The sequence below is a fragment of the Rattus norvegicus genome, chromosome 4 (genome assembly GCF_021556685.1).
Source record: "Rattus norvegicus strain SHRSP/BbbUtx chromosome 4, alternate assembly SHRSP_T2T, whole genome shotgun sequence".
NCBI lineage: Eukaryota > Metazoa > Chordata > Mammalia > Rodentia > Muridae > Rattus > Rattus norvegicus.
This window is the reverse complement of record NC_141537.1, coordinates 183902205-183927038: the sequence shown is the minus strand read 5'-3', so window position 1 is coordinate 183927038 and position 24834 is coordinate 183902205. Positions and strand designations below refer to the sequence as shown.

Sequence of the window (24834 nt, the reverse complement as noted above, 5' to 3'; positions counted from 1 at the left end):
TGCATGTCTGTGTATGCGTGTTAGTACAGGTGGGTGTATTGGGTCCCTTGAAGCTATAGTTATAGGCAGTTCTGAGCTAGCTGCCCAATGTGGCTGATAGGAACCAAATTCACGTTCTCTGGAAAGCAGCAAATGCTTTTTAACTGCTGAATTGTCCTTCCAGCCCTGAAGGTATTTGATCTGGCTCATAGGCCTGTTGTCCTTGCCACTAAAATTACTGGTTTTGTATTGTAGACTTTAGGCATTTAAGGCATTGTCCTCCTTGCAGTATTGCCCTCTTCTCTGACCCCGAAGTTCTGTGGTGTAGCAATTACCATTCTGTTGAGGCTTAGCTTTGAATTGTGTGACTCTGAGCATGGTGTACCCTTCAGCTGGTGAAGGGGCTTGCCTGATCAGCCAAAATTTATTTCCTTGGTGGTGGCTTCATGCTCTGTCCACTAACTTAAAATGTGGAAGCTTCTCTTTCTGTAAGAATTATAGAAGGGATGTATTGTTAGAGTGGTGTCACTGAGGGTTTTTTTTTTTTTTTTTTTTTTTTTTTTTAGTCTGAGCTCAGGTGAAGTGCTTGGTGTGCAAGCACGAGATCTGAGTTCAGGCCCCAGAGTCCATGTAAGAAGCTGGGTGCGGTGGTGGTTCATTCTTGTAATCCCAGCACTGGAGTGGTGGAGGCAGATCCTGGGGCTTCCTAGCCTATTTGGCATGTTCTAGGCCAGTGGAATCTGTTTCAAAAGAAAAAAAAATCACCACGATATCAAAAGGAAAGCAAAAACAAAACAAAACAAAACAAAACAAAAAAACAAAAAACATTGTAGGACTGGAGAGATTGGTCTGTGGTTAAGAACACTTACTACTCTTCCAGAGAACCTGAGTTGAGTTTTCAATACTCATATCAGTCAGTTTACAACTCCAGCTCCAGGGGATCTGATACTTTCAACATCCATGGTTGCCAGAATTCATCTGTACATATCTATACATAACATATATAGCATTAAAATAAATGTTGGGGGCTGAAGGGATGGCTCAGCACTTTAGAGCAGAGAATCAAATCACAGCACTCACATGGTGGCTCACAACCATTTATATCATCTATAATGGCATCTTCTGGCCTCAATGACTAACAGACATACAAGTGGTACACAGATACATGCATGTACAAACAGAACACTCACATGCATTAAATTAAAATAAAAAAAATCCTAAAAAAGACCAATGGGCTAGGCTTGGTGGTGTACATCTTTAATCCCAGCATTCTAGAGGCAGAGGCAGGGAGATCTCTGTGAGTTTGGGGATGGTCTGGCCTACACAGTAAGTTCCAGGAAGCCAGGCTATATAGAAAGATTCTATCTCAAAATAAAACAAAACAACAAAAAACATCGGTGCTTGAATTATATCTGAGGCTTCTCTTTGGCTTCCATACTCACATGAGAACACATACACACAAGAACATAAAAGAGAAATCACAGAGGTTTTCTATGAAGGCGGGATTGAATTTGGTCTAGGACCGGGCTAGAAAAACCTTTCACCATGGGGTGGAGAGAGGGAAGAATGCTACACATTGGGACATTGAAATAGTACCTGGCTAATATTGCTGCCTTGTGAGAGGGAATGAAATGGTACTCCTTCTAGTTTCAGAGTCCTCTGAAGATTATGTGCAGTCATTACATTTTCTGCCCATGTAGATGGAGGTCTTCTTTGCCTTCTCTACTCTGAAGGGATGTGGTCCGCACAGCGTGTTGCTCATAAGTCATGATCTTGATGGATAGATAATAAACAAGCATCAGTGCTCACCTTGACTCAAGTAATGCACACAAACACCACTGATACTCCTTCCTGGTACTCAAGTAATGCATACAAACACCACTGATACTCCTTCCTGGTACTCAAGTAATGCACACAAACACCACTGATACTCCTTCCTGGTACTCTCCTTCCTCTTCTAACTGCGTCTTAAGATCTCTCCCTTCCCTTTCTTACGCTTCCCCCCCCTTAAATTAGATTTGATCATTTTATTTTTGTGATTATTTTGCCTGCATATATACCCATGTACCACATGTGTGCTTGGTGCCTTTGGAAGTCAGAGGAGGATATTGAATACCTTGGAACTGGAGTTACCCTACCATGAGGGTGCTTGGAGTTGAACGGAGATCTTCTGCAAGAGCAACAAGTGCTTTTTTTTTTTTTTTTTTTTTGGGAGACACAGTCTCTCCATGGAATCCTAATTGTCCTGGAACTTATTTTTTTTTTTTTTTTTTTTGAGCTGGGGACCGAACCCAGGGCTTTGCGCTTCCTAGGTAAGCGCTCTACCACTGAGCTAAATCCCCAGCCCCTGTCCTGGAACTTATTACGTAGACTACGCTAGCCTTGAACTCACAGAGATTGCCTGTCTGAGTGCTGGAAATAAGGGTATATGTTACTATGCATGGTCTTACATAATTAAAAAAGCATCAATATCTAAATAAACAATAAATTATGTTAATATGAATAAGCACCTATGCACCATACTTACAAGAGATGTTCATTTCCCAAAGCATTTGATATTTTAAAAGAGCCAGAATATTAGGAAGAGATAGAATTCACTTAAAATTCACAAAGAGTAAAGAATTTCTAAACTATTTTGAAGTTGCCTGAAATATTCTTTCTAAGCACTCATTTTAGGTGTTAGGCTTCTTCAGACTCTAGGATTGACAGGACAAGGAGCACAAATGGAGAGAGTTCAACTCTATATTATCATTTTCAATTGTATATGACATCTTTTTTGATAAAACACAGTAGACAACATAATATAAACCCAAATTATATTTTTAAAAAAGAAATAATGTTTGCTCTATGTTCCATTGTAGAGAAAAGCTTTGAAAACATCACTGAAACAAATTTTGAATGCAACAAGTGCTCTTTTTTTTTTTTTTTTTTTGGTTCTTTTTTTCGGAGCTGGGGACCGAACCCAGGGCCTTGCGCTTCCTAGGTAAGCGCTCTACCACTGAGCTAAATTCCCAGCCCCGCAACAAGTGCTCTTAACTACTGAGTTATCTTTCTAGCTCCTACTTTTGTTTTGAACAAAATCTGTTGCTATTAAATTTGATAGGACTGCTTTTTTTGTACCTTATGATCAATAAATTGCTATATATTTTACAGGGTTGTTTTTCATTCTATTTAGGACTATTCACTCAATTTATAATAATGTACGTAATAGTACTTTATTTTTTGTTTACTTACTGTGTATGACTAGGTATATATTTGAGTCGTTTTTGTTTTTATAGCATAAACAAGTCAGCGTTCATAGTTTGACAGGTGAAAGACTTTTCAGGGAACACATTAAAAATTGGTCTATAGAAGTGGTTCTGAACCTTCCTAATGTTGCGATCCTTCAATATAGTTCCTGTTGTTGTAAATATCTGATATGCAGTATATCTGATGGGCAACCCCAAAGGAATTGCAACCCACATGTTGAGAACTTCTGGAATATAGAGTTTATCTGTAGTTCACTTTAGAGATGAAAATGTCTGATTTTTAGAATTATTGAATTCATTTATAAGAGTATTTAGGAGCTCCTTTTCTACATACTGTTATCAGAATTTTGTTGTTATCATGGAAATTGAGCCAGGTCCTTGCTCTTGCTAGATCAGTACCCTACTTGCCCAGTTTGTCAAACTTTTTCTAGAAGCTGTTCTGAACTGTAATGTACATATCACAAAAGAATTTAAGTGTACAAATTAATTTATAGCATATTTGTATAGTCAGGCAATTATTACCACAATCCGGTTCTGGAAATTCTGTCAACCTCTCAGTTTCCTTTTATCCTTCGCTTTGTTTTTAATCTCTATAAATGTTCATTTTCTGGGCATTTTGTATAAAGAGTTAAAAAATTGTTTTATAGCCAGGCATAGTGGTACACTATGTATGTCTGTGCAACACGTGTGCCTGTGGCCCTCAGAGGCCAGAAGAGGGTGTTAGATTGCTTATGTCAAAGCTTGGAATTCACCTAGGGTTTTCTGGAAGAGCAGCCAGTTTCCTTAATTACTTAGCCCCTAAAACAAAGACTTTGAATCTGAGGTCTGTCTTTTAATATAGCAATGACCTTTTTGTGTGTGTGAGGGGAGGTGGTGCTAGGAATTGATCCCAGGGGCTCAGGCAGTGCTTTCTACTAACTGAACTGTATTCCAGAACTTTGTCTGGCTTTTTAAATTTAGCATAATATTTTTTGAGGTTTGTCAGTTTTGTAGTGTGTGGCAATATTTTATCAGTTTCTCTATAGTTGGGTTTTTATTTGGGACTGTTAAAATAATACTTCTAAATGATTTACTTATTTTTACCTTATATGCATTGGTGTTGTATCTGCAAGTGTGTCTGAGAGAAGGTGTCAGATTCCCAAGAGCTGGAGTTAAAGACAGTTGTGAGCTGCCATATGGGTGCTGAGAATTGAACCCAGGTTCTTTGGAAGAACATCCAGTGCTCTGCTGAGTCATCTCTCCAGCTCCATGAATAATCTTTCTGTGTATATGGATATATACATGTATGTAGATATGCTTTCTTTTGAGTAACACCTAGGATAGAATAATGCACATTTTGTAAGTGTGTGTGTGTGTGTGTGTGTGTGTGTGTGTGTACTTTACTTAAATTTACTTATTTTGTGGCTATGTGGATGTTCCTTTGCTATATGTGAAGGCCAGAGAACAAATTAAAGTAGTCTATTCTTTTCTCCTACTGTGTGGGTTCTAGGAATTGAACTCAGGTTGTCAGTTTTGGTGGCAAGTGCCTTCATCCACCAGCAATCTCTTGGTCCTACTACACTCTCTTAATTACTGAGACTCTCCTATATCTCTTACCTGCTTGAGTAAGTTTGTTCTGTTCCAAATTGATCTTTTTTTCCATTTTAAATTAGAAGGGGACTGGGCATAGTGCCATACACCATTGACCCTAGAACTTAATTGGTAAGGTAGATCTCAGAGTTTGAAGAGTCTAAAGAGTGAGTTCTGGGACAGCCACAGCTACACAATAAGGTCAAGACTTTGTCTCAAAATAAATAAATAAATAAATAAATAAATAAATAAATAAATAAATAAATAAATAAATAAAAGCATGGGGCTGGAGAGATGGATGGCTCAGCGAGTGGTTTAGAACACTAATTGCTCTTTCAGAGGACTTGGGTTCAGTTCCCAGCACCCACATGGCATCGCACACCTGTCTGTAATTCTGCTTCTAGAAAACATGACAAAACACCACTGCACATAAAATGAAAATAAATCAAAAACAACAAGCAGAATTACACTTATTTACTTGTTTTGTTTGTATGTGTGTGGAATGGTCAGGAGATAACTTGTGAGAATTAGTTCTTAATTTTTGGTTGTGAGCCTAGACTCTTAACGGCTGAGCCATCTCTCCAGCCCAGGGGTTAGTTCTTTCCTTTCACCTTATCAGCTGGCCCCAAACTGACCTTTGTCTTTCTCCACAAAGATTTAAATTTCCAGGACAAACTCAACTCTTTTCTGATTACCAATTTGGTTCAAGTATAAAATTCTTCTTTCTTCCTCTCCTCCCACCCCGCCTGTAATTTGTGTATGAATGTTTTGCCTGCACATGTGTATGTCCACCATGTATGTGCCTGGTGTCTGTTGGGAACAGAAGAAAATGTTAGATCTCCTGGAACTGAAGTCACAGATGCTTATGAGCCACCATGTGGATGCTGTGAACCAAACCCAGGGCCTCTGCAAGAGCAACAAGTACTCTTAACTCTCCCAGCCCCCAGTAAAATCTTTTGTTTTTGTTTTTCAAGACAAGGTTTCTTTGTGTAACAGAGCCCCTGCTGTCCTGGAACACTCTTTGTACCCCAGGCTGTCCTCAAACAGAGATTCCCTTTCCTCTGCCTTCTGAGTACTAAGATTAAAGGTGTGTGCCACCATGTCCAGCTGAAAGGTAAATACGGATGAAGTCTTAAAAGGAAAAAAATATTGCTTCTTTAATTTTGGTAGGATATTGCTTGTTTCCATATTTATGTTGTCTGCTACAGGTATTGATTTATGCACTTTCCTTATGGCTTGTTACAGTACTTATGATATCTGTTGCAGGTAATTATTTACAGTTTTTTCCCCACCGTATTGTAGATTTTTTTTTTTTTTTTGGTTCTTTTTTTCGGAGCTGGGGACCGAACCCAGGGCCTTGCGCTTCCTAGGTAAGCGCTCTACCACTGAGCTAAATCCCCAGCCCCTGTAGATGTTTTATAGTTGCTGTTCTCATGTGTATTATTCCTATAGTGCATCTGAATGGTGAATGATATTGACCAAGGTATCTTAATGGCTTAGTGTTCTTAAAGCCTATAGATACCTTCAACGTAAACATTATAGATAGGGTAGAATTAGGGCTTGTGTTTCTTCATTATTATTATATTAATTTTATTACATGTGTATATGTATATAGGTGGGTCAGATGACAACTTGCTGGAGTTGGTTCTGTTCTTCTGCCATCGGGATTGAATTCAAGTCTTCAGTTTGGCAGCAAGAACCTTTACCCACTGAACCATCTTTCTGACCCAGGGCTCTGATTTCTAATATAAAAATTGAAGCCATGCATAGTGGTATATCTAAAGATGTGCTTGAGGATTGAGGCAGGGGATTCACAAGCTTGAGTTTAGTCTGGAGTACCTAAGAATATGTACATGTATGTAGGTATCCATGGAAATCAGAAGAGGATGTCAGATCTTCTAGAGCAGGAGTTATGGGTAACTGATTGCTGGGAACTCAGATCCCCTGGAATAGCAGTGTGTGCCCTTAACCACTAAGCCATCTTTCCATCCCGTTATCAATTTAAGGAATACTTAGTCATTCTGAGATTGCTGCTGATTTGTTGTTTTTAATTCTATTTGGTAGGAAGCAGTGGAAAAGTATGAAGAAGTACTTCATAATTTGGAATTTGCCAAGGAGCTTCAGAAAACCTTTTCTGCACTGAGCCAAGATGTGAGTATGCTTTCATTACTTATCTTAGAATCATTTTAATCACCGGCCTTGAAGAAAATGCTACTGCCTAAAAAATGGCGTTTGTTCATTATTCTGTTGCTGGACCGTCTCAACCTGCCAGCTCCCAATAATGACGTGGAGGCTTTTTATTATTTATGAAAGCTTAGGTAGTATAGCCTAGGCTATGTTCCAACTAGCTCGTATAACTTATTATATAACATATAACATAGCCTAGGCTATGTTCCAACTAGCTCGTATAACTTATTATATAACATATAACATATAACATAGCCTAGGCTATGTTCCAACTAGCTCGTATAACTTATTATATAACATATAACATATAACATAGCCTAGGCTATGTTCCAACTAGCTCGTATAACTTATTATATAACATATAACATATAACATAGCCTAGGCTATGTTCCAACTAGCTCGTATAACTTATTAACCTGCTTATTCTAATCCATGTTTGCCTCGAGGCCATTCCCTTCTCATTCAGTCCTGGTGAGTCCAACTTCCTATCTGTCTAGTTGGTGAGTTTTCCTGCCTAGATATCTCTCCCAGAGACCCTGTCGCAGCCTGGAAGTCCCACTTTCTCTTTCCTGCCTACCTATAGGCTGTTAGTACTTTATTAAAGCCAATCAGAGAAAGCCTTGCAGGTGAGGGAGGACAAAGACATACCTTCACACAGTGTGCAAAAATGTTACCTCAACATTATTCATTTGATACCATGCCGGTTATACTGAGGAGGTTAGCTGAGTTGCCTGGGATGTCCTTAAACTCACTACATAGCCCAGACAAGCCTGGAATTTGTGATTCTCCGTCTTAGTCACCTGAGTATCTTGGATTATAAGTGTGCACCATTGTGCCCAGCTCTAGAATATTTTTAATTTTTTGCTAAATTTATTTAGGTTTTGTCTAGTTGACAATGAGTAGATTTTTCTTATCTCTTCTTTAGATAGGTAGAAGTATATTTGTATAATACTTAAAGCTCTATCTTCTCAAAGCTGCTCTGTCATATTTTAGTTTCTACTCAGCTTTTTTCCTTTCAGCTCTGATGTTCATTTCCTTTTCTTTTTTCTCTTTTTTGCTTACTTGCTTGCTTGCTTCCTCCCTTCCTTCCTTTCTTTCTTTTTTTCTTTCTTTCTTTTTTGGATTTATTTTATGAGTGTTTTGCCCGAGTGTATGTCATATGTACCGTGTACATACCTGGTGCCCACAGAGGTCAGAAGAGTTTGTTAAGTCTTGTGGAATTGAGTTACAGATGCTTGTGAGCTGCCATGTGAGTGCTAGGAATTGAACCATGACCTACTGCAAAGGAAGTGCTCTTAACTGTGGAGTCATCTCATCTGCCCAAGAATTAAATCTTTCTAAAAACATACCAGATGCTAGGTGTCTGTGTAGTTCCACTAGATTTTTCTCAACAGTATAGTTAGAGATATAATAGCCCTGTTTTATAGGTTTGTGATCTGAGACTCATTACAAATGGAATTTACTAAAAATAATGGCCAGGATGTGATCATGGGTCCTTTGATCTCTTGAAATGTGTGCTCTTCTTCCTAGGGCACTGATACATGTCCTTTCACCATGATGCTCTAGAGACAGCACAGACCTCAGCGAGTTATGGTGGTTCCGTGAGAACATTTTCAGTTGCTGTCTACACTTTAGATTTATCCCTTCTTCCTTCCCTCCTCCTTTTCTCTATTCCCCCTCACGCCTCCGCCCCAATCCCTTTTGAATCAGGGTCTAACTATTTAGTATTTGGCTAGTCTAGAACTCATTATATGCACCAGGCTGGTCTAGAACTCAGAGATCTGCTTTTCCTGCCTGACCACTGCTTTAGATTTCTTTCCCCTTGTGATTTGACAGTAGTCTTAGAGTTTGCCACCACCACCACCACCACCACCACCCCTTTTAAGTATTTTTAGATTAATTTATTCTTATGTGTGTATTTGGCCTGCATGCATATATATGTGTACCATGTGCATACCTGATGCCTCAGGAGGTTCCAGGATTACCTGGAACTGGAGTCAAGGATGGTTATGAATGAACCACTACGTGGGTGCTGGGAATCAACCTAGGGTCCTCTGCAAAATCAACAGCTGCTCTTAACTCCTGAGTCATCTCTCCATCCCTGAGCTTCCCCTCTTGAGTTAAACTCTCAAGGTATTTGCCATTGCCTTCCTGTTTTCTTTTCTTTTCTTTTTTTTTTTCGGAGCTGGGGACTGAACCTAGGGCCTTGTGCTTGCTAGGCAAGCACTCTACCACTGAGCTAAATCCCCAACCCCTTCTTCTTCTTCTTTTTTTTTTTTTTTAACGCTCAGTCTACTCACATTTTCCTTAGCTTCTTGGGGTGATTTATGTCCCTTGGCAAGAATCCATTATCCTAAGTCATGGTTTAGAAAATAAACTTTCATTCAACATTGCTAATCAAATTGTGTATTTAATGTATTCTCCTTTCCAAATTGTCAAAGAAGAAAAAGGTTTGAGGTCTTCTTAGTTTCTACATAGATAAGAAGAAGCAAGCTTTTAGTGGCTTTTTATGACATCTGATGCTGTTAGGAGATAGTACACTTTGTTGACTTATTTGACAGATGCTTGAGTTTCTGCTAGGTTGAGTCTGCACAAGATAGTGATGTGTTATGAACAACTAAAATATAAGTCTGTCATCATGGATGCAGGAAAGAAGAGATAACTAGAGGCTAGAGGTATAGCTCAGTGGTGGTAAAATACTTGCCTACTGTGTACACGACCCTAGGTTGGATTCCCAGCACTGCCAAAAAGTAATAAATAGATAAATGAATTACATACATGATTTGATGTGTCAAATACTTTGCTTAAGGACTTTCAGGTTGACATAAACCTGTGAAAGACCTAATTTAACTGTGAGAAATAGACTAAAGAGAAATATATGAGGTGATGATGTGGTATGTATGTGTGCATTTGTTTCTGTGTGTTGTGTGTATATGTTCATGTTCATGGATGTACATATGTGTGGAGACCCAATGTTGACTTTGGGTTTTCCTTGATTATTTTCCAATTATTGAGATAGGGTCTCAGCTCAATCCAGAGGTTGCCTATCAGCTAGTCTACCAGCTTCATCAGGGGTCCTGTCTCTGCCTACTGAATGCTGGTATTACAGGCAGCCACCATTCCCGCCTGGCTTTTATGTGGATTCTGGGGATATGGATTCTTATCCTCAACCTTGTGCTTGGCATGTACTTACTCACTGAACCGTCTCCCTAGTTCTTTATATATGGCATATACAACCCTGAAGACATTTCAGGTACTTGCTTTACTTGCATGTACTAACATAAAAGTCTCTCGGAGAGTTAGAAATAACACTGTGTCTTTCCTCCCTCAGGCAGACACAGACCCTACAGCTTTGGGAAGTGTGACTGATGCATCCTTGTCTAGCTCTCAGAAGAAGCCTAACTGACCCTTTTCTTACCTCACACATAGCCCTGTTTAAATAATCCCTTCCCATTGTCTCCTTTCTTCACTAGTAACCAAAGTTGTTAGTTGCTTCCATTCCCTTAGACAGGAAGGAATATTGAATATTTTTCAAGTGTTTCTTTTTAGTTTTCTAATCTCAATTTATTAGGATTTAGGAAGATATTTTAAAAATTTCTTTTTGTTTTGCTTCCTTTATATTTTTTCCATTCTTTTTCTTCTTTCCTTCCCTTGGTCTTGCTGTGTAAAAAGGGCTTGTTTGGTACTCATCATGCAACCAGGCTATGCTTGAATTTGTGATCCTGTCTTAGCCTTCAGTGCTGAGATCTTAGGCATGTACCACCATGCCTGTCTGGATATATTTTTGTAGACTTTAAGATATTAATACTTGTATCAATAACCCATTTATAGAAAAAAGTCATAGAGTTTTTTTTCTTTCTTTGTTGTTTTGTTTTAAAAAACATCGACTATTATGGAAACATAATCATAAAAACTATTTAGAAAACTATTTTCTTAGTGGAAACAGGTACACTACTTAAAAATTTTTAGATTCATTCATTCATTCATTCATTCATTCATTCATTTGCGACAGGGTTTCTCTGAGTAACCTCGGCTGTCCTGGAACTCACTCTAGACCAGAGTGGTCTTGAACTTACAGATCTATCTGCTTTTGCCTCTCCAGTGTTGAGATTAAAGGCATGTGCTACTACCACTTGTCTAGATTTATTTTTTTATTTTATGTATACGAGTGTTTTACTTGCATGTATTTATGTACACCATGTGTGTGCCTGGTGCCCAATGAGTCAGAAGAGGGTTTTACATAGTCAACTGGAGTTACAGGAAATTGTGACCCAGCATGTAGTAGTGGGATTGAATCTGACTGAGTCATCTGAACAAGTGTTCTTAACCACTGAGCCACCTCTCCAGGTCCCAGTTGTTGTTGCTGTTATTATTGTTTTTTTGAAACAGGTTTCTTTTCTGTGTAGCCTTGGCTGTCCTGGAACTTGCTCTGTAGACCAGACAGGCCTTAAACTCAGAGATCCACCTACTTCTGCCTCTCGAATGTTGAGATTAAAGGTGCTACCACTGTCCAGCCAATTACTATTTTTGAGATTGGATCTCACCATGTAGGTCAGGTTGTCCTGAACTCCTTTTGTCACCTCTGTAGCTGAGGAGCTAATGGAGTTGAAGGCAGCAGAGGGAGGAAGTTTCACTTTTCTTTGTGGAGGGTATTCATTGGCGCTGTAGCCCACGATCCTTCACCCTACACATATGCAAATGAGTAGCACTAATTAGACTTAATGGGCTTAAAAAAAAGGTTAAAAAAAAAAAAGTTGAGGGCTGGAGATGGCTCTGTAGTTAAGAACACTGACTGCTTTTCCAGAGGTCCTGAGTTCAATTCCCAGCAACCACATCGTGGCTCACAACCATCTGTACTGGGATCCAATGCCACCTTCTGGTGTGTCTGAAGACAGCAACAGTGTACTCACATACATAAAATAAGTAAATAAATCTTTTTAAAAAACTGATTGAGAAGGTAGGTATTTTTTCGAGGTGGCTGGGTGGTTGGTGTGAACTCGATGGAAGGTTTAGGGGATGGATATGACCAATGGCAAGGTTCATTGTATTATACATGTTTGGAATTTTCAAAAAATAAAAATTGAAAAAAATCCTAATTCAATTAAACATTTTAATGGTTGAAGATGGGGACATAACACATTTGCTTTAGGTATTTTTAAGAAAAGGTTGATTTTCTTGTCCTAAATGTCTGGTGTCAGAAGTTTTGGGTTTTTAGAGTAATTAATTACACATATAAAATGAACTATCTTGGGGATGAGACTTCTAAATATGGAATTCATTTAACATAGATTTTATGTACGACCCTTAGTACCTTTATATTTAGTTTCCTATGTATGTATTCTGCTTGTGTGTGTTGGGTGGTGGTGGTATGTTCATGCATCCCACAGCACACATGTGGAGATCAGAAGGCCACTTGTACTTCTGTTATGTGGAGCCCAGGATAGAACTCAGTCAGGCCTGGGAGGCAAGTGCATTTAACCACTGAGCCATTTCCTCAGCCCAGTGTGCCTATATTTTAACTCTTGACTCATCACGTGGAGTTAGATGTCGAAATTTTCATTTGTATTTTCACGTTGGTGCTCAAGTTCAGAGTTTGGGTTTTTGAGTTGAGGATACTGAGCATATATTATGTTTGAAGATGTTTTGTGTTTACCAGATTTCACTTGCAGATACTTTAGTCAGTCTTTGGTTGTTACAGACTGAACATTTAAGTTTTTAATATTTTAATTTAATTTTTCTCCTGGAAATGAAAAAAAAAAGATTCCACAATAATAGAGAAAAGTAGTTGCTCCAAAAAGTTTTGATACATACAAATAAGGAAAAGTTTTTGTTGTTGCTTTTCATTTTGTTTCTTTGTTTTGTTTTGAGGGAGGGTCTCATGTAGCTCGGGCTGACTCTGCCAGTGATTAAGGATGACTTTGAACTCCTGATTTTCCTCCTGTACCACCACACTCCACTTAACGCTCTGAGATTAGCGTGGATATCTGTATTGGTTCTTTGGTTTGTATAACTTGAAGGTGAGAGTGAGCTCTTTCAACTCTGTATGTTCTGGTTACATAAATAATAAACCAGTTTATTACTCAGTGACAAGGAACTGGACTAAACTATTCAGGTATTTTTGATTTGTTTTTAGGTAGGGTGTCCCTACATAGCCCTGGCTGTCCTGGAACTTAGCTAAACCAAGCTGGTCTCAAACTCACAGAGATCTGCCTGCTTCTGCTTCCCAAGTCCTTGGATAAAAGGCAGGTGCCAATGTATCATCTAATCCCAACTGTTTGTGGTTGGGTTTTGTTATACGTGGATTGCTAATATGGGTGATTGAGATGCGTGAACCTGCATTTTGTTTTAACAGCTCCTGAAAGCGCAGAAAAAGGCCCAGAGAAGGGAGCACATGCTAAAACTTGAGGCCGAGAAGAAAAAGCTTCGAACTATACTTCAAATTCAGTATGTATTACAGAACTTGACACAAGAACATGTACAGAAAGACTTCAAAGGGGGCTTGAATGGTGCAATGTATTTGCCTTCAAAAGAACTTGACTACCTCATTAAATTCTCAAAACTGACCTGCCCTGAAAGAAATGAAAGTTTGAGGTAAGTCAGTGAAAAGATTTCCCTGAAATAATAAAACTTACAGCACTTGTAGCTTTTCTCTTATAGGTTCAGTTAATCCCTAATTTACAAAGAAAATATTAATTTGATTCAGTATGGGAAACTTAGGTGTGCTTGTTAGATCATTTAGAAATCCAGTAAATTTGAATGTTCTCATTAATATTATCTTAACACTAAAGACAAGGATTTTAAAAATATTTCTTGGCTGGGTGTGGTGAGACCCTTTCTCAAAAACAAGCAAGCAAACAAACAATGAAAACAACAAAAAGCTTGATAATTCTTTTAACCCCATGTAGATATTAATTAATCCTGATTATAAATGAATTAATAATTTAAAACTGTATAATTGAGGCTACCTGATATTTCCTCCCATAATTAGCCACTGTTTTTATATTGGAATAATCAGGTGACAGATCTTTGTGCTTTTGCTTCGTTAAATATGGATTGGTCCAACTCTTTGTTAGCTGTAGAAGCAGAACTAAGCTGAATTCAGCTGTTATAAAATTAGCCTGATGTCAGGGAGAGAGAAGCTGGCTAAAGCTCCGATTGCTCGAGAGCCGCCTGCCTCGCTCTGGGCCTCTGCTCTGCTGCGTTGCCACCTGCTTGTTGGTTGCTTCCTTCTCACTTCCGTTGGTTTGGGTAGTGTAGCTTTTTTCAAGTTGAAAACAAGCTACCCTCTATAAAGTGATCTTAGATGAAGCTTTGAGTGTTTTATTTCAAAGTTATTGCTGAGATACATATTCGATAACTAATGATACTGCACTGGTAGTTTAAACTCTTATCTATTCCCTGATAGTTGTATTTGGTAAAATCTCTTTATTCATTTTAAGTAAAACATTATCTTGATAAATAATTATAAAATTCAATGTTTTCTTCCAAATAGTAAAGGGGTAACAGCATATTTGTGTATCGTGACTTTTAATGGTTATATTTCATACATTGTAGTGCTCTTCACGTATAAGCGTGTGTCTAAAGTCACTCTGTTCTGCTGCTGCTTTTCCTTGTCAGTGTTGAAGACCAGATGGAGCAGTCATCCTTGTACTTTTGGGACCTTTTGGAAGGTAGTGAGAAAGCAGTGGTAGGAACAACATGTGAGTTTTTTCTACTTTGGACTTAGGCAGTAAATAATAAACTTTTTGTCTAGAAGTTTAGCATGATATTGAGGGTCTAGACTGTGTCAGTCTATCAGAACTTACACGTCTGACAACGCTGCATTTTCATTGGAAAAACGGTCCATTATGTAAAAGTAGTTCCTGCACATTCCTATTTACTAAGAAAGAACTAGCAACATTTGAAGTGACAACCAGTATGATTTGGGAATAAAATCTAAGTACTAGTTCTGACTTCAATACTGGTTTAATCATGTTTAGGTTCAGTTTCATATTCTGAATAGGGGTACATGTTCTATTATTTAGTAGGTCATCGTAAGAAATGACCAATATGTGTCTAGTATGTTTGTTGAACAGTTAAATGACCACATTCTAATGGCCAGACATACAATATGAAGTACATACTTTAGGATCATCAAAACTCCCTAGAAGTTGATGAACATTTTTGTTATTAGTTAATTTCTTCCTTTTTGGAAAATATCCCAAGTTTGGGGCTGGTGATATGACTTAGTAAAGTGCTTGCCATGACAGCATAAAACCTGAATTTGATCCCTTAGTACCTGTGTAAAAAAAGACTGGTCATGTATGGCTAAAATCCCATTGCTGGGGAGATGAAAACAGGAAGACCCCTGGGACATGCTGCTTATCCAGTGTAGCTGAATCAACAAGCTCCAAGTTTAATGGAGAGTGATTGAGAAAGACCCCTGATATTGACCAGTAGCCTCCATTGGCATGTACACTTACCAATATACACATACAAATATACAGACCTACAGAGAAAATACCCATGTCTGTACAATTACCAAGATTTGTGACTCTGTTTAAAACTTAAATTACAAGTGAAAGTTTATATTTTTAATCTTGGCATGATGAAATGCATCCCTAGTCAGTCAGGAAGCAGAGCTTGAGCCCAAGAATTCAGAGTTATTCTGAGCAACATGGAAAATCCTGTCTTGAAAAAGAAACAGAAAACAAAAATAAAGAAAAAAATGACTTGGAAAAGATCTTGCCACTTCCTTATAAAATTAAGTGTGTACTTATTGTATAGCCAAACAGTTACATGTCTAGAACCCCAGAGAAATGAAAGCATGTGCTCACTTAAGTACCTGTATATGCTTATACTGCCTATTCACAGTGGTTTTTAATTGGAGTCAGTGTAGTTACATGGCAGTAAATTGATAAAATATGGTATATTTGTCTAGTAGATTTTTAGCAAATAAGAAAAGAAATGGTTGAGTATCGTGGCTCATGCCTGTAATCTCAGCACTTGGGAGGCAGAGATCATTACAAGATCATTACAAGTTTGAGGCCAGCTTGATCTACACAATTAGTTCTAATCCAGCTAGAGCTACATAGTGAGATCTTAGGTCAGAACAAACAAAAACCAAAACCCCAAAACAGACAGTAACAACCGAAAAACTACTAATACGTACAAGAGCATGGATGAATCTCAGTGTAATTATGATTAGTAAAAGAAGCAAGATAGTACATGAGTATATAGCATATGACTTCATTTATAATGGAATTCTAGAAAAGGTCACTAGTTGCTAGGGGAGGGGACTAATTTAAGAAGACCTTGAGAGATTTGGTAGGTGATAAAAATGCTTTAAAATTGTGGTTCTGTTGATGGTAGCATGACTTTGTATCTGTTAAAGTTATGTATTTGAAGTAGGTGAAAAACTTTTTTGTAAGTAATACTTCAAAGCTGACTAAAATATAGCCATGGTGGTGCATGCCTATAATCCCAGCATCCAGGTGGCTGAATCAGGAGAATTGCTGTGAATCTGAGGCCAGCCTAGCCTACAAAGTGAGACCCTGTTTCCAAAAACCCAAAAGGCTGATTAAAAAAAGAATCAATATTATTTTCTCAGTTAGGGTTTCCATTGCTGTAAAGAAACACTATGACCAAGGCAACACTTATTTTTTTTTTTTAAAGATTTATTTATTTATTATATATAAGTACACACTGTAGCTGTCTTCAGATACACCAGAAGAGGGCATCGGATCTCTTTACAGATGGTTGTGAGCCACCATGTAGTTGCTGGGAATTGAACTCATAACCTCTGGAAGAGCAGTCGGGTGCTTTTAACTGCTGAGCCATCTCTCCAGCCCCAAGGCAACACTTATAATGTACAACATTTAATTGGGGCTGGCTTACAGGTTCTAAGGTTCAGCCCATTATCATCATGGCAGGAAGCATGGCAGCATCCAGGCAGGCATGGTGCTGGAGGAGCTGAGAGTTCTACATCTTTTTCAAAGGCGAAGAGGAGAAGATTATTTATCAGGCAGCTAGGAGAGAGGTCTCAAAGCCCACCCCACAGTAACATACTTCCCCCAACAAAGCCACACCTACTTCTACAAGGTCACACCTCCTAATACTGCCATTCCCTGAGCCAGGCATATTCAAACCGCCACAGTTATAAATCTCCAATGAATAATAGACACAGACCAAGTATAAATGTTTTGCCTGATTTGGAATTGAATTTTATTGGGTGTTTAAAATAAAATACATTCAACTTTGATATTATTTTTATGATTTAAAAAAGAAAACTATTTAGTGCCAGTATGTTAGGAGTGACAGAGACAATATAACTTGAGTGAAATATTAGTGAAAGATTTTTGTAATTTCAAAATACTTAGCCAGATCTAGTGAATCAAGCCTATAATCCCATCCCGTAGGGGGCTAAAGCAGGAGAATAACCAATTTGAGACTATTTAGTGAGATTTAGTCTCCAAATAGAAAAACAAAAACAGAAGTGTCCAAGATAAGGTTTCCTATTGGTTATGATTGAGGTACTAGGTTTTAATTATGCAAATTCTTAATGAATGGTTAACACAGTATAGTGTCTTGGTGGCAGTTGGTAAAAATGTCTCAGCTCAGGGAATATATGCATTGTTAAACTCTTTGAATAAGTTCATTGATTTTTAGTCATCTTTCAAATAATGGAAATAGAAACCCAGAGAAACTTAAGCGATTTGTTAAATATCTAGTCTCATCTTTTTTGTTTGTATTGATTCATCATGAAGTGTAAAGATGAATTACTCTTTTATTTTTCTGGTTCAGCTAAATTCCAGGTATCATTCTCCACCCCCTTGCTGGCCCTTTCTAGTGATGGTTAACTGTAAGCAGGATAACATTGAGAATCTTATTCTCCATAGCTTTCAGTGAACTCTTAGGTTATGTGCTAACCAACCTAATTATTCTTTCTTAGACAAACATGTGAAAGACCTGCTGTCCAAATTGCTGCACTCAGGTTATTTTGAAAGTGTCCCAGTTCTCAGGAATTCTAAGGAAAAAACAGAAGAAATGTTAATGCAGTCAGAAAAGAGAAAGCAGTTACTGAAGACTGAGTCTATCAAAGAGTCAGGTTTGTTGTAATCTTTGAAGTTCTTTAGCTTGCTGTTTTTTGAGACAGGGTATAACTATGTAGCCCAGGTTGGTTGGACTTGCCAATTTATAGTAGGCTGGTTTTGAGCTTGGAAGATTGTCCTGCTTCTACTTCTGAGTACTGGAATTAATAAGTTTGTAACAGGACTCCTGTTTTGTTTTGTTTTTAGATTTTGCTTATAATACGAAGAGTTGGTTACATTATGACCCGTCACCTGTATCCTAATAGGGCTTTCACTCCCTCTTTGTGGTTTCCTTCTGCTTTCACAGCACAGACTCCATTGTAGAGATCGCATCTCCTACTGCACTTTAAAGCCATTGTTTTGAAATGATTTAGTTTCTATTTTGTTGAAAGAACACATTAGGTTAAAACAAGGCATTTGTGAAACTTTAACAAACCTCTTTGTTAAACTATAATAGGATAATTCCATTTATAGTATAGTTTGAATTTAAGTCAGCAGAAAACAGTATTTTGTTGAGGAATGTAAATTTGGGTTCAGTTATTGATTTAGGGGAAAAGAAACAAAATGAGGGTTTGGAGATTTAGCGTAGTGGTGGAGCTGGGTATGGTGCTGCATGGCTTTAATCCAAGCACTCCAAAGGCAGGCAGATCTCTGTGAGTTTGAGGTCAGTCTACTCTAGGAAATGAGTTTCAGAACAGCCAGGGCCTGTCTCAAAACAAACAAACAGAAAGAAAGAAAGAAAATCAAATATATTACTTGATAAGCCATTTATTTCCTTCTTTCTCTTTTTAAAATTAAGAATTTGTTTTTATTTGGCAAGGTCTTATGTAGCCCAGACTGGCCTTAAATTTACTATATAACTAGGGTATCCTTGAACTTTTGATCCTCCTGCCTCTGTCTCCCCAGTACTAGAATTAAAAGTTTGTACTCAGTTGCCTACTTTATATCATATTAGGAATCTAATGCTTTGTGCATAGTAGGCAAAAATAAGCAAGCTACATTCCCAGTCCTATTACTTCACTGATTCTGCTAGGACTATGCTAGGAAATGAAGCCTCCTCAAATGCTGGAAGATGCTTCCAGAATCAGATGGTCAGGAGAAGAAGCAAGCATCCTAGGAGTCCTGGAGTCTTCTCTTAAGGTCCAGTGCTTCCGTGTCTCCTTCTCTTACCGCTCCTGACCACAGGATGGTTTGGCAGAGGCTCCATTTCAAGCAGAGATTACTGATTGGTCTTTGTAAACTTTACCTGTCATTACAGTTTTTTTTTTCTTTTTTTTTTTTCTTTTTTTTCCGGAGCTGGGGACCGAACCCAGGGCCTTGTGCTTGCTAGGCAAGCGCTCTACCACTGAGCTAAATCCCCTACCCTCTGTCATACAGTTTTAATAGGGCTATCTGTGGTAGAAGGAGATAGTTGTGGGCAGCCTGGTCTACAGAGCAAGTTCTAGGACAACAGGGCTATAGAGAAAACTTGTCTCACAAAACCATACCAAACAAACCAACCAAACAAAAAGCAAACGAAATATTTCTAACTGGGTATGATGGTCCATACTTGAATCCCAGCTGGCAGGACTACATGATGAGACCCTTACCTTAAAGAAATGAGGTTTTAATGGAAACTTGACTTCAGTCAATACCTTATATAGGAGAAATGCTAGCTTCAATTTTAATTATCCCTAGAACCCATTCCTTTTTCCTTTTTTTTTGTGCTCCACTCCTTGTACATGCTGTGCAAGTGCTCTACCACTGAGCTATAAAACCAGGCCCTCCACATACTTCTGAACAATAAACAAGAGATGAAACAGTCCAGCTATGACTATATATAATTGTATTAATTCTTTCTCTCTTCTTCTGAGTCCTTTGAAATTCCTGGCTGGAATGAATTACAGGTATAATAGGAAAACTTAGAACTTGTATTTATTAATAACTTTTTATCTTCCTAGAATCTCTGAAGGAACTTGTACAGCCAGAGATACAGCCGCAGGAGGTAAGAAGTGATCAGGTCCTTTGCTGAGGTTTTCACCTTTCATCTGTTACTTGTGGTTTATAGTCTGAAGCTTGGGCAGACAGACTGAACTTGAACCTTGCCTTGTGGTTTATTAGCTTAGTGTCTGGCTGGATTGTTGTTCTCTTCTATGTAGTAAAGAGGAGGTGAGAGCTAATGGGGCTAGTCTGATAAATGGTGATCTGTTCAGCATTAGCTATTGCTGTTTTAAACCCTTATGTCAGACTTTAAGGATATACAGAATTTTTTTGATCAGAATTTACATCATAGCAGAAAAGAGTGTTTACTCTTTGAAAGTGATATTGACATTTGTGGATATTGAAGAGAATCAGAGAACCAGATGTACACTATAATAGATAATGGGAGCAAAATAGAGAAGATCTGGGAACTGCGGAGACATACAGATAAAAGTACAATCTCATAATTGAATTATCCTGACAATGACTTTTAAAGGAAGGTGACAGGTATGTGGAAAGACTCAGTCTGGCAAAGGCAAAGTTGCCTTGGTAAAGGGATTGCCTAAAGTAATTGTGGTGCCATATCATGTAATTTCTTTTAGTCTTAAATGGGTCATAGATTTCTACTTTTGAAGCATCAAAGTTTACATTTCTGTTAATTGAGGAGGAGGAGATATAAAAATAGGCCAGTTTCTCCAACTAGGATAAGGATACTAATGGAATATGAATACTAATAGAGTTGAACATTCCATTCAGAGTCTATGCATTTTTTGTTTTGTTTTTTGTTTTTTTCTTTTCTTTTATTGGGTATTTTCTTTATTTACATTTCAGATGTTATCCCCTGAGTCTATGCATTTAAAAAACTTTTTTTTAAAGATTTATTTATTTTATTTATGAGTAGCTGTTTTCAGACACACCAGAAGAGGGCATCAGATCCTATTACAGATGGTTGTGAGTTACCATGTGGTTTCTGGGAATTGAACTCAGGACCTCTGGAAGAGCAGTCAGTGCTCTTAACTGCTGAGCCATCTCTCCAGCCATCTCTCTGAAGTACATTGTTTATTTCTCTGACTTAGTTTCTTAACAGACGCTATATGACAGAAGTAAATTTTTCAAGAAAACAAGAAAATGAAGAACAATCCTGGGAAGCAGATTATGCTAGGAAACCAGGTCTCCTCAAATGCTGGAATACACTTCCAGAACCAGATGGTCAGGAGAAGAAGAAGGAGTCCTTGGAGTCGTGGGAGTCTTCTCTTAAGTCTCAGGAGGTATCCAAGCCTGTGGTGTCTTTCGAACAGGAGAAGCTCAGGCCAACATTACAGGAAGAGCAGAAGCAGCAGATTTCCATGGCACCTGTCAGTCAATGGAAGCCAGAAAGCCCTAAGTCCAAAGTGGGCAGCCCTCAAGAAGAGCAGAATGTACAGGAGACGCCAAAGCCGTGGGTGGTTCAGCCACAGAAAGAACAAGATCCAAAGAAGCTACCTCCTGGATCCTGGGCAGTATCTGTGCAGAGTGAACAGAGTGGCAGCAGATCCTGGACCACTCCTGTGTGCAGAGAACAGGCTTCAGTGCAGCCTGGGACTCCAGTATCCTGGGAGAACAATGCTGAGAACCAGAAACACTCCTTAGTACCACAATCACAGATCTCTCTGAAGTCCTGGGGAGCAGCTTCAGCAGGCCTCTTACCAAATGACAAGGTCCCTCCCAGGAAGTTAAATGTAGAGCCCAAAGATGTGAGTAGATTTCTGTGTCTGCCTCATTCTGTTGATGATAAGATCTCAGGTGTGAGGTTTATATGGAATGATCCTTGGCTATAATCTTTGCTAGTATTGGTTGTCAAATTGTGTTATTAATTATATATAATTAATTATAATTATAAATTACTTAAATTATAAATTACTTAATATTGCTTATGAAGCAAACATCACTTTGTTTTTTTTTCGTCAGGAACTTTCTGATCAAGTCTTTAGTCATCTAATAGTGTGAAGAATCTTTTCTTTGGAGAGATCAAAGCATCAGAATTTTATATAAACAAACTACTTCTCAATGCTGCCTTATAGAAAGAGAATTTTAGAATTGTCCTTTTTTTTTTTCTTCCCCAAATAAGATTTTGCTGTCTTGGAACTTGCTTTGTATATCAGCCTGGCCTTGAACTCACAGAGATCTGCCAACCTCTCCCTCCAGAGTGCTGGGATTAAAGGCTTATGCCACCACACCTGGATTTTGTTTTTGTTTTTGAGACAAGATCTCATTATGCAGCTTTGGCTGGCTTGGAACTCAGTATATAGACCAGTCTTGCCTTAAAATTCATAGAAATCTGCTTGCCTTAGCCTCCTAAGTGCTAGGATTGGAGGCATGTACCACCACTCCTGACTTTTTCCATTTTCTTTGCCTTGTCTTTCCTCTCTAATTTTGTTCTCTCCTTTTTTTTTTTTTTTACAGGTGCTAATGTTTTTATATTATTCCTGCCCTTGTAGAAATTGGACAGCTACACCATATTAACTGATAGCATGTAATAGTAATTGCATGATTGCTGTTTTTGAGAAGCATATTAAAAACCCAGGTTAATACTCCACTAAAGCTGTTTAAAACAAAACAGAACAGCAAAACTCTAATTTGAGAGTTTGAGGCCAGCCTTGTCTACATATAGCAAGTTCCACATCAATTAGTGCTGCATAGTGAGAGCCTGTCCTAAAACTAAACAAAAGCAAACAAACACATAGAAAACCAAACCAGTCAACCAATCAAAAAACCCCACTGGATTGATTTTTGTTGTGTTTTTTTTTTTTTTTTTTTTTTGGTTTTTGTTTTTGTAGATCCACTAGGCATTTGAACCTTTATCATACTAGAATATTGATCTCCTCATATTTTGAATGATATTGAAAACCAGGGATATTTAATTGTAAAAGCCCAAACATACTGATTTGCTTTTATGGGACAGGCAGCATCATATTGAAGTTTTAGGCTCTTTCAGTAACTAAGAGGACACTCACTTCTCTTTGAACAGCTGACCTCAGCTATAAAGAATATGGTTAATGGCTAGAGAGATGGCTCAGTAGTTAAGATCACTCACTGACTGTTCTTCCAGAAGAGTCTGGAGTTTGTTTCCTGGCATTATTAATGGCAGTTCATACCACATGTAATTTCAATTTCATTGAGTTCTAGGTACCTGATGCCTTTTAGCCTTTGCATGCACCAAGCACATAAATGGTATACACATACACACAGACAAAAAACACATGTATGGGGCTGGAGAGATGGCTCAGAGGTTAAGAGCACCCGGCTGCTCTTCCAGAGGTCATGAGTTCAATTCCCAGCAACGACATGGTGGCTCACAACCATTTGTAAAAGAGATCCGATGCCCTCTTCTGGTATATCTGAAGACAGCTACAGTGTGTCAAATAAAATAAAATAAAATAAAATAAAATAAAATAAAATAAAATAAAATAAAATAAATAAAGGAAGAACAACTTTAAATTGTTAGGGTAAATGTAAGATGTCTTTTATTTGTGAGATTTTTATTTATTTATTTATTTTTATTTTTATTTTTTTATTAACTTGAGTATTTCTTATATACATTTCGAGTGTTATTCCCTTTCCTGGTTTCCGGGCAAACATCCCCCTCCCCTCTACCCTTCTTTATGGGTGTTCCCCTCCCCATCCTCCCCCCATTGCCGCCCTCCCCCCCACAGTCTAGTTCACTGGGGGTTCAGTCTTAGCAGGACCCAGGGCTTCCCCTTCCACTGGTGCTCTTACTAGGATATTCACTGCTACCTATGAGGTCAGAGTCCAGGGTCAGTCCATGTATAGTCTTTGGGTAGTGGCTTAGTCCCTGGAAGCTCTGGTTGCTTGGCATTGTTGTACAAATGTAAGATGTCTTATCCTGAGAGCTTTTAACAACAGAAACCTCCATGAGTATACTTTTTAATTAAATATAATAAAGTACTTTTTCTTTTCTATTGTTTATATATTGTATATGTATATACCTATATAGTATGTATAAATATTTTAATGTTTCTGAAATCATATGTGTCTTAAAACGAGATACATACTTAATGTGATAATAGTATTCTTGTTTTGATGAGAAACATATCATTGGTATGTGTCATAGTCAGTGGATTCTCATCACAGAGAACAAATGGGAATGACTATCTATAATGAAACCCTTTTAAGGAAGGCCCTTTATTCTGTGTCCTTTTAGAAAGAGATTTCTCTAGCTGGGTGTGGTGGTGCATGCCTTTACAGCACTCTGGAAGCAGAGGCAGGCAGATCTCTGTGAGTTTGAGGCCAGCCTGGTCTACAAAGTGAGTCTAGGAGAGCCAGGGCTATTATATAGAGAAACCGGTCTTGAAAAACCAAAAGAAAAAAAAAAAGACTGCTTTATGTTTTAGAAAGATTTTTATTAAAGTTGTTTTGAAAGAGGAAAACTGAAATTAATTAGAAAATGGATTTATGTGAGAATTCTTACTGTGGTAAATCTAATATTTCCATTTGATTTCCTGAAGATGTACTAGTAATGTGAACTTCCTGGTGAGTTTCATACATGGTGGGTTTGTCCTGCAGGTGCCTAAGCCCATGCCTCAGCCTATAGACTCTTCCTCTCCCTTTCCAAAGGATCCAGCATTGAGGAAAGAAAAACTGCAGGACCTCATGACCCAGATTCAAGGAACTTGTAACTTTATGCAAGTATGAGCTGTGTTATTTTATTTTTTGTTTTGTTTTGACTTTAGTGGGTTTTTTTTTTTTTTTTTGGCTGTTTCTTGACAGTTTCTTATGTTATAGTGTATCTTGATCATATCCAGTTCAACTACCCCTGTACCATG

The 24834-nt window shown here is 38.1% G+C and overlaps 1 protein-coding gene and 1 long non-coding RNA gene across 44 annotated transcripts in view; both read left to right on the top strand.

Moving 5' to 3' along the window:
• Nucleotides 1-24834, top strand: part of Caprin2 (caprin family member 2) — a 58233-nt gene that overhangs the window by 6000 nt on the left and 27399 nt on the right. For 28 of the 43 annotated variants that reach the window (XM_087659318.1, XM_087659317.1, XM_087659315.1 and 25 more), the window contains 7 exon segments: nt 6861-6947; nt 13336-13574; nt 14601-14683; nt 17914-18069; nt 19993-20036; nt 21088-21744; nt 24575-24697. In XM_087659318.1, coding sequence (XP_087515444.1) covers nt 6861-6947; nt 13336-13574; nt 14601-14683; nt 17914-18069; nt 19993-20036; nt 21088-21744; nt 24575-24697 — 1389 coding nt within the window. 43 annotated transcript variants of the gene reach the window in all.
• Nucleotides 11788-13225, top strand: LOC147995161 (uncharacterized). Its single transcript, XR_015687172.1, has 3 exons — nt 11788-11940; nt 12852-13000; nt 13117-13225. It is a non-coding gene; the product is annotated as an uncharacterized LOC147995161 (long non-coding RNA).